Raw genomic sequence first — 9,515 nt, 5'->3', positions numbered from 1 at the left:
CGGTGCCCCCGCCGCCCCTCCGCCAGGGGGCTGGTGTCTGGGAGGAGGCAGTGCGAGGAACAGGATGAGGCCCTGGTCATTTCCACGCCCATCCCACCCACTTCCTGCCTCCCTCTTGGGCAACAAAGGGGCCTCGGGAAGCTGGGCCCCTGCGCTCCCGGCCCTGCTCCCACTCCTGCCCTGCTGATGTGGAGCGGGGTTTGGGGTTCTGCCGGGCTATTGTCTGCGCTGGGGAAGGGGACAGGCCGGGACAGGGACCTCCGCCCGCAGCCGGCCGCACCAGGTCTCCCTGTGGGGCTTTCCCCACCGCCTACCCCACCGCATGCCCTCGTCGCCCTAAGGAGTTTTCCTCCCAGAATTAGGTGTTGACGGGGTCCGGAGCCCCAGTGGCTGCAAGCCCTTCTGCCTGAGATTCTTTCAAGAAACTCTCAAATCTCTTAGGCCTGAGTGTGTATGTTGGGGGGGGCGTCCCCCTTTTTTCTCAAATGACTTCCGGTTGTGCAGAGGTAGTGGGGGGGGGGTCTGGAGGCCAGGGAGGGCTTCCCGGAGCCTGTTTAGCCTGCAGCCGACTCAGCTCCTCCCCGCTTCCCAGGGAGACCCGTGGTCTTCTAGGCAGAGGCCAAGTGTGGGGACTTAGGTCCACCTCCAAAGAGAAGGAGAAGGAGGGCACCAGGGCTCCTGGAAGGCCTGATGAGGAGTCCCGTGGCCTCTCCCTGCTGCGGGCCCCTCTGGTTTGCTTTCTCTGGCTGTGATTTCTGACCATGTCTTTTCCCTCAGCAGGACAGCTGGCCTGAAGCTCAGAGCCGGGGCTTGCGCCATGGCCCCACACTGGGCTGTCTGGCTGCTGGCAGCAAGGCTGTGGGGCCTGGGCATTGGGGCTGAGGTGTGGTGGAACCTTGTGCCGCGGAAGACAGTGTCTTCTGGGGGTGAGTGCCTGGAGGAGTGAGGAGGAAGTGGGGACAGGCTGTTGAGGAGTTGCCCCCATCGTGTGCTGGCTTTATTCTGATGTGTGTGGCACAGCTTTCTAAGAAACTCGAGTGACCCCAGGGGCCAAGAACAGGCAGTGCAGGTTGGGACCTGGGGTTAGCCTCCTCTGGGGGAGCTCTGTCCAACTCCCCACCCCAGACTGCCTGCCCAGGTGTGCGAGGGAGAACCTTCTGCCTCGCCCTCTCCACACCTCACTTCTTGAATTGTCACTGGCACTGGGAGCCTAAAGAGAAACTGGAACCGGGATAAATACAAACTGGAGGCTCTCTCCCCTGGCTCCCCAGGGTCCCCCTAAGACCTCCTACTGCCCTGTCGTCATCATACCCTCTGGTGGCCCTGGAAGCGTGTGTGTATGTGCACATGCTCACATGGCTGCCGGGGCACAGTGGGGACCCAGCCCCGTGTGCACACACCCGTGTGAAAGGTGATGTCAGGTGTTTGTATCAGCCATGCGCTCTGGGGACCTGGGATGAGCTCACCTGCCACAGGCTCCGCTCGGGTGCCAGTGAAGCCCTGCCATGCTGGCCTGTGTCTGGAGCCAGCATTGCCTCCAGAGACTAAGGCTGGTTTGGGGGGACCCTGAGGACAGGTCGGCAGCCATATTTGGCAGCTGATGTAGGAATCACGTGACTACAGTGGCAGCAAGACTTCCCCGGCCCCAGCCCCATCTCCGCTCTCTGAGCCTCTGGTTTCTCCGGACCTCCCTGGCCTGGCTCACAGCCCAGGTCCCCTCCTGCCATCCCCGCCTGTCCTAGTGGCCTGCTGTGCTCGCATCTCTGGCAGCCTGGATTGGGGTCCTCCTGTAGCGAAGGGTTTCCTGAGGCAGGGAGTACTCATAGCCATCTGTGCCTCCTGCCCTGCTGGACTCTGATAGAGGCGGCGGGCAGCAGGGCAAAGAAGGAAGCAGCGGCCGAGGAAGTGAGGGTGGGGTGGGGGTGCCCAGCCCTGTGGCCGGAGGTGCCATTGACCCTGAGAGCAAGAGCCATCAGTCTGATGGCTTCCTCTGGCCGGAAGCTGTGGCTGAGATATCCTTCCTTCCTCCCAGCAGCCTGGATTTGCCTCCTCCCAGCCTGGGAAAGGCTAGGGAGGCCCGGGTGGAGCTGTCAGGGCCAAAGCTGTTTCAAAAGTGTCCTTTATTGCCAATCGGGGGTTTGGCTGGCATCTGTTTGTGACATGGGGTGCTGGCTCTCGTGGAGGAAGACTGAGGGCTGTTGAGCCCCAGGGGCCCTGCCCATCAGCAGCCACGCTTACCCCTGCAGAGCTGGCCACGGTAGTGCGACGGTTCTCCCAGACGGGCATCCAGGACTTCCTGACACTGACGCTGACGGAGCAGACTGGGCTTCTGTACGTGGGGGCCCGAGAGGCCCTGTTTGCTTTCAGCATGGAGGCCCTGGAGCTGCAAGGAGCGGTGAGAGGTGGGGCAGCGGGAGGCAGGCAGGCCTGCCAGAGGGCAAGGTGCAGAGGGGCTGTGCTTGGCCAAGTGGTCCCTCAGCCTGGCAGCCCCCACAGAAGTGCTGCTGGTGGGCATCCGGGACCTGCCCTCTGGTTGGGGTCAGCATGCGGCATTCCTCTCCTCTCTGGCACTTACTGAATTCTGTGTAGTGGGGTGGTTTGGGGCTTCCATTCTGTACTGAAGGAAGCCCCCAAGGAATAGGGCCCATGCCTCTGCACTGGGCGTCCCTGTGTTGCTGCTGCAGGCTGTGCTTGTAACACGTGCTCAGTCCGTACCTGTGACGTGGCTGACATCCCTTCCCTGTCCCCAGATCTCCTGGGAGGCCCCCGCAGAGAAGAAGACTGAGTGTATCCAGAAAGGGAAGAACAACCAGGTGGGTGCTTGGACACTGCTCCTGGTGCTGCCTTTACCCCAGGGCGTCTCCTCCCATTCTGGGCCTCACGCTCTCACTAACCGGACATCTTTCTGCCCCCAGACCGAGTGCTTCAACTTCATCCGCTTCCTGCAGCCCTACAATGCCTCCCACCTGTACGCCTGCGGCACCTATGCCTTCCAGCCCAAGTGCACCTACATCGTGAGTGCTGCCCTCCCATCTTGGTGTCCCCAGTCCCCCGCCCTCCTCGCCCTTCTCTGGACTCTTGGATGTGGCCCACAGGGCCCCACCCTTGAGCATCTCCTCATCATCTCTCTCTGTCCCTAGAACATGCTCACCTTCACTTTGGAGCGTGGAGAGTTTGAAGATGGGAAGGGCAAGTGTCCCTATGACCCAGCTAAGGGCCACACTGGACTCCTTGTGGGTGAGTGGCTGCCCCCCATGCAGGCTGGGTGAGTCCTTGGGGCTTGGTTCCACTTGGGGCTGTGTTGGCCGGATGTGTTCATATCTCCTGTACGGTCTGTAGCTGACTGCTGTCTCCTGTAGATGGTGAGCTGTACTCGGCCACGCTCAACAACTTCCTGGGCACGGAACCCATTATCCTGCGTAACATGGGGCCGCACCACTCCATGAAGACAGAGTACCTGGCCTTTTGGCTCAACGGTGAGCCCCCGGGGGGCCTGTGGGAGCCGTGGGTGGGAGGCCCCCCAGGGCCCAGCCCCTCCCTGCTGACCTCCTCCCCTTCCCACAGAACCTCACTTTGTAGGCTCTGCCTATGTACCTGAGAGTGTGGGCAGCTTCACGGGGGACGACGACAAGGTCTACTTCTTCTTCAGGGAGCGGGCAGTGGAGTCTGACTGCTATGCTGAGCAGGTGGTGGCTCGTGTGGCCCGCGTCTGCAAGGTACCAAGTCTCACAGCGGTGGGCCCTGGGAGCCCTGCTGGCCCGGCGGGGCTGACAGGCCGTGTCCCCTTGCCGTCTGCCAGGGCGACATGGGGGGCGCGCGGACCCTGCAGAAGAAGTGGACCACGTTCCTGAAGGCGCGGCTGGCGTGCTCTGCCCCGGACTGGCAGCTCTACTTCAACCAGCTGCAGGCGGTGCACACGCTGCAGGAGACCTCCTGGCACAACACCACCTTCTTTGGGGTTTTTCAAGCGCGGTGGTGAGTTGGCCAGGGCTCCTGCAGAGTGGGGAGGAGCTGGGGTTCAGATCAGGGATGGTGCATGGGTGGGAACCTGGACCAGGCCTCAGAGGCAGTCCAGGAAGCCAGGTGTCCAGAAGCCAAGGAGAATGCTGGCACCTGCCCCTTTCAGAGCTGCCTGTGAACAGGCAGGGCCCTATGCCAGGTGGCACTTTTGAGCTGCCAGGGCATTCTGGTACCCATGGCTGTTTTGTGCCGGGCCTTGCCTTCCTGCTGCTTGCCCTGAGCTGGGGTGGGAAGGGATAAGGTGGGTACCTGACCCTGGGCTCCCTCTCACTGCGACAGGGGTGACATGTACCTGTCAGCCGTCTGTGAGTACCAGTTGGAAGAGATCCAGCGGGTGTTTGAGGGCCCCTACAAGGAGTACCGGGAGCAAGCCCAGAAGTGGGGCCGCTACACCGACCCCGTACCCAGCCCTCGGCCTGGCTCGGTGAGTGCTGGGGCAGGGATGTGGCTCCCCACCTAGCTGCGGTGCCATCCCAGCCTGCTGATGGCTGCTCCCCACCTCCTGCCCCCAGTGCATTAACAACTGGCACCGGCGCCACGGCTACACCAGCTCCCTGGAGCTGCCCGACAACACCCTCAACTTCATCAAGAAGCACCCGCTGATGGAGGAGCAGGTGGGGCCTCGGTGGAGCCGCCCCCTGCTCGTGAAGAAGGGCACCAACTTCACCCACCTGGTGGCCGACCGGGTTACAGGACTTGATGGAGCCACCTATACAGTGCTGTTCATTGGCACAGGTGGGTGCATGGGTATGCAGGCATGGCTGCTCAAGGCTGGGCAGAAGCCCGTGTGCCCAGGGCAGGGAGATTTGGAGCTGCCCCACAGCCCTGTGCCCTGTCATTTATACCTTCCCCTCTGCACCCCCCAGGAGACGGCTGGCTGCTCAAGGCCGTGAGCCTGGGGCCCTGGGTTCACCTGATTGAAGAGCTGCAGCTGTTCGACCAGGAGCCCATGGGGAGCCTGGTGCTGTCTCAGAGCAAGGTAGTGTGTTGGGCCCCATCTGCCACTGTCCCCAGCACTGTCCGTCTCACTCTCTCCGTCTGGCTGCTTCTCCCAGTTGGGCCTACATGCTTGGCCAGTGCAGAGTTAGGAACACACACACACTTGGATGCACACCTTGCCTAACTTCGGGTGGGTTCCTGGAAACGAGAATGAGAGCAGAATGGAATCTGCACTGCACAGGGCCATTATATATAGCCAGGTCACGGGGCCGCACTCCCAGCATCGAGCCTTGGTAACTATTCCCAGGTTTCCTTCAGACCCTCCAAGCTGTGCCGTGGTCCTGGCTCTGGCCTCTTCCCTGACCATGCCCCTGTGACCAGACCTCCCAGGCTGTGAGATGTTTATGATGCCTTCACCATGGTGGTTTCCTTCCAGCCCCCGGTTGCTCTTTGGTCCCAGCCCTCCATGTCCATGACTGTTTCCCTGAAGTGCTTGCCTTATATCCTTGTGCAATCCTCCTTTGGTTTTTTTTGAGACAGAGTCTCACTCTGTCACCCAGGCTGATGCGATCTCAGTTCACTGCAACCTCCACCTCCCAGGTTGAAGCTGTTCTCCTGCCTCAGCCTCCTAAGTAGCTGGGATTACAGGTGCGCCCAGCTAAAGGTTTTTTGTTTTTGTTTTTGTTGAGATGGAGTCTCACTCTGTCGCCCAGGCTGGAGTGCCGTGGCGTGATCTCAGCTGACTGCAACCTCCACCTCCCAGGTTCAAGCAATTCTGCGTCAGCCTCCCAAGTAACTGGGACTACAGGCACATGCCACACCATCCCCGGCTCATTTTTGTATTTTTAGTAGAGACAAGGTTTTACCATGTTGACTAGACTGGTCTTGAACTCCTAATCAAGTTGGAGATTTGCCCACCTCAGCCTCCCAAAGTGCTTGGATTCCAGGCATGACCTGCTGTGCCCAGTTGCCTTGTGCAATACTCTTGTGGCATGTTTGCTACACCTCCTGAACTTTGATTTCTTTGCCTTTTACCACCTATTGTGACTCAAAATTGTCCCCCAGAACATGGAATAATGGCAGAAAGAAAGTGTGTGGTTGAATAAAAACACACAGATTGGCACCCACTGTCGAAACAGGAAAACATCTTATGTTACGCTGCTGCTGTTGTGAGGGCTGATGGGCCTTGAGAGAAATGGATTTCCCGCACTATGTGTGTGTGTGTGATTATACTTTTTGGCCTCACAGCCCCATCATCCCTTTCTAAGAAGGTCACGTCTATAAGGGGCTTAGGATTGCATCTGGCCTGTGTAAGCCCTCTGAGTTCTGCAGTTCTTCGAGTTCTCTTTTCAGCACTACAGCTCTGCCTTGTTCCCTTGTTCCTCCTTCTGGTGCCCCGTCCCGTGGCCCCTGCAGAAGTCTAAGCTGTCCCCGTGCTGCATTCTGGTCCGGCCAACCCCCCTGCGGTGTGGCCCTGGCTGACCCCCCTTCTGCGCCCCACGTTTCTCACAGAAGCTGCTCTTTGCCGGCTCCCGCTCTCAGCTGGTGCAGCTGCCCCTGGCCGACTGCATGAAGTACCGCTCCTGTGCCGACTGCGTCCTCGCCCGGGACCCCTACTGTGCCTGGAGCGTGAACACCAGCCGCTGTGTGGCCGTGGGTGGCCACTCTGGGTGAGTTGGGCTCTGCATAGACTAGGACCAGCAGGGACTCCGGGTGGTTGGAGCCAGGCTGCTGATGTACCCTACCTCCCCTACCAGATCTCTGCTGATCCAGCACGTGATGATCTCGGACACTTCAGGCATCTGCAACCTCCGAGGCAGTAAGAAAGGTGAGCTTTTTCATTCCCCTCGCGTTGGGCTGAGCCCTGGACCAGAGCTGGAGTTTCTGTTCTCCTCTTCCCTAGCCCTGCTTTCCTGTACTAACATGCACTCTCTTTTCTCTGCCACTACAGTCAGACCCACTCCCAAAAACATCACGGTGGTGGCGGGCACAGACCTGGTGCTGCCCTGCCACCTCTCCTCCAACTTGGCCCATGCCCGCTGGACCTTCGGGGACCGGGACCTGCCTGCGGAACAGCCCGGCTCCTTCCTCTACGATGCCCGGCTCCAGGCCTTAGTTGTGATGGCTGCCCAGCCCCGCCACGCTGGGGCCTACCACTGCTTTTCAGAGGAGCAGGGGGCGCGGCTAGCTGCTGAAGGCTACCTTGTGGCTGTCGTGGCAGGCCCGTCGGTGACCTTGGAGGCCCGGGCCCCCCTGGAAAACCTGGGGCTGGTGTGGCTGGCGGTGGTGGCCCTGGGGGCCGTGTGCCTGGTGCTGCTGCTGCTGGTGCTGTCACTGCGCCGGCGGCTGCGGGAAGAGCTGGAGAAAGGGGCCAAGGCTACTGAGAGGACCCTGGTGTACCCCCTGGAGCTGCCCAAGGAGCCCACCAGCCCCCCCTTCCGGCCCTGTCCTGAGCCAGATGAGAAACTTTGGGATCCTGTCGGTTACTACTATTCAGATGGCTCCCTTAAGATAGTACCTGGGCATGCCCGGTGCCAGCCCGGCGGGGGGCCCCCTTCGCCACCTCCAGGCATCCCAGGCCAGCCTCTGCCTTCTCCAACTCGGCTTCACTTGGGGGGTGGGCGGAACTCAAATGCCAATGGTTACGTGCGCTTACAGCTAGGAGGGGAGGACCGGGGAGGGCTCGGGCACCCCCTGCCTGAGCTTGCGGACGAACTGAGACGCAAACTGCAGCAACGCCAGCCACTGCCCGACTCCAACCCCGAGGAGTCATCAGTATGAGGGCAAACCCCCACCGCGTCGGCGGGAAGCGTGGGAGGTGTACCTCCTACTTTTGCACAGGCACCAGCTACCTCAGGGACATGGCATGGGCACCTGCTCTGTCTGGGACAGATACTGCCCAGCACCCACCCGGCCATGAGGACCTGCTCTGCTCAGCACGGGCACTGCCACTTGGTGTGGCTCACCAGGGCACCAGCCTCGCAGAAGGCATCTTCCTCTCTGTGAATCACAGACACGCGGGACCCCAGCCGCCAAAACTTTTCAAGGCAGAAATGTCAAGATGTGTGTTTGTCTGTATTTGCACGTGTGTTTGTGTGTCTGTGTGTGTGTGTGTGTGCACGCGCGTGCGTGCTTGTGGCATAGCCTGTTTCTGTCAAGTCTTCCCTTGGCCTGGGTCCTCCTGGTGAGTCATTGGAGCTACGAAGGGGAAGGGGTCGTATCACTTTGCCTCTCCTACCCCCACTGTCCCGAACGTCGGGCAGCGATGTACATATGGGGGTGGGGTGGGCAGGGTGCTGTGCCCCTTCGCGGGGAGTGCAGGGCTCGGGGTGGGCCTGGTCCTGCTCCTAGGGCTGTGAATGTTTTCAGGGTGGGGGGAGGGAGACGGAGCCTCCTGTGTGTTTTGGGGGAAGGGTGGGTGGGGCCTCCCACTTGGCCCCGGGGTTCAGTGGTATTTTATACTTGCCTTCTTCCTGTCCAGGGCTGGGAAAGGCTGTGTGAGGGGAGAGAGGGTGGGACTGCTGCGGACAATGGCATACTCTCTTCCAGCCCTAGGAGGGGGGCTCCTAACGGTGTAACTTATTGTGTCCCCGCGTATTTATTTGTTGTAAATATTTGAGTATTTTTATATTGACAAATAAAACGGAGAAAATGAAACGATTTCTGTGATGGGGCTAAGATGTTTGGGCTGAAGCCCTTCTGGGTACGGAGAGGGAAAGCTCTCTGGGTGGACGGAGGCGGGACTGGGCCTCCCCCACAGTCCCAGGGCGGCCACCACTTCTGTGGTCCCTGCCTGCCTGTGGGAGGAACAACCCAGTTCCAGTGTTTTCCCACAGTGGTGGCTGCGGGGCTGGGAACCAGACCATGGCCACAGCCCCTTGGGAGCCAGCTTTGGCTTCTGGCCAGAAGGAGAAGTCAGGGCACTGGGAGTCCAGGGGAGAAGCGGAGTTGGGGGCGGGGGTGCCTTCCCAGAACTCAGGACGGTTAGTGGGAGTGAGGGGCCAAAGGCGTGGAAGGTTGTGGAGATGAGATCGTTGTTTGTGTGAGGAGGGGGTTCTCAACCCGCTTAGGGGAGGAGAAATGACTTCCAGCCTTCTACCCACCAGGAATGGTAGGGTCTTCAGTGCCCCAACTGGGGGGGGGGGGAAGGAACTTACACCCAGTGTGCACCAGACCAGTGTCCTGGAGAGGGACTGGCACAGACCCCAACCTGCATTCTGTCGTTCGTGCACCCTTTCTAAACCAGTCAGGCGGTGGAAGTGAGGTCTCCCCTGTACACTTGATCGTGGCTTAAGCAGGCAGCTGCCTGGGTTTTAACTGGGAATTGAGAAGGCTGGGGTCCGCTGAGGAGCACGCTGCGCGGGTGCACGGTCTGCAGAGGGCCGCCCAGAGGGTTCTGATCATGAAGACCGATTTGGTAAACTCAGCGCCCACTGTGGGGCCAGGGGGTTCTACACAAACCAAGGCCCTGCCCCTGCCCTCGAGGTGGAGCTACAGGCAGGACAAGTTGTGGCCACCTGCCCCTTGCTGGACTTGTAAGGAAGAGCGGGGTACGG

At 60.4% G+C, this 9,515-nt stretch overlaps 1 protein-coding gene across 1 annotated transcript; it reads left to right on the top strand.

The window, feature by feature from the left end:
* The first annotated feature begins 116 nt into the window (after positions 1-116).
* Positions 117-8,619, top strand: SEMA4C (sema domain, immunoglobulin domain (Ig), transmembrane domain (TM) and short cytoplasmic domain, (semaphorin) 4C). Its single transcript, XM_011956532.1, has 15 exons — positions 117-283; positions 778-926; positions 2,247-2,395; positions 2,751-2,813; positions 2,916-3,014; positions 3,141-3,237; positions 3,360-3,476; positions 3,565-3,716; positions 3,800-3,975; positions 4,300-4,444; positions 4,533-4,755; positions 4,887-4,999; positions 6,472-6,629; positions 6,717-6,787; positions 6,911-8,619. Exons 2-15 carry the CDS (start codon positions 818-820, stop codon positions 7,738-7,740), a joined length of 2,502 nt encoding a protein of 833 aa, XP_011811922.1. The 5' UTR covers positions 117-283; positions 778-817; the 3' UTR covers positions 7,741-8,619.
* Positions 8,620-9,515: the final 896 nt, after the last annotated feature.

This window comes from Colobus angolensis, unplaced genomic scaffold, assembly GCF_000951035.1.
Source record: "Colobus angolensis palliatus isolate OR3802 unplaced genomic scaffold, Cang.pa_1.0 Scaffold42, whole genome shotgun sequence".
In the NCBI taxonomy this organism is placed as follows: domain Eukaryota; kingdom Metazoa; phylum Chordata; class Mammalia; order Primates; family Cercopithecidae; genus Colobus; species Colobus angolensis.
The sequence above is the reverse complement of the archived record's forward strand: the minus strand, read 5'-3'. Positions and strand labels throughout refer to the sequence as shown.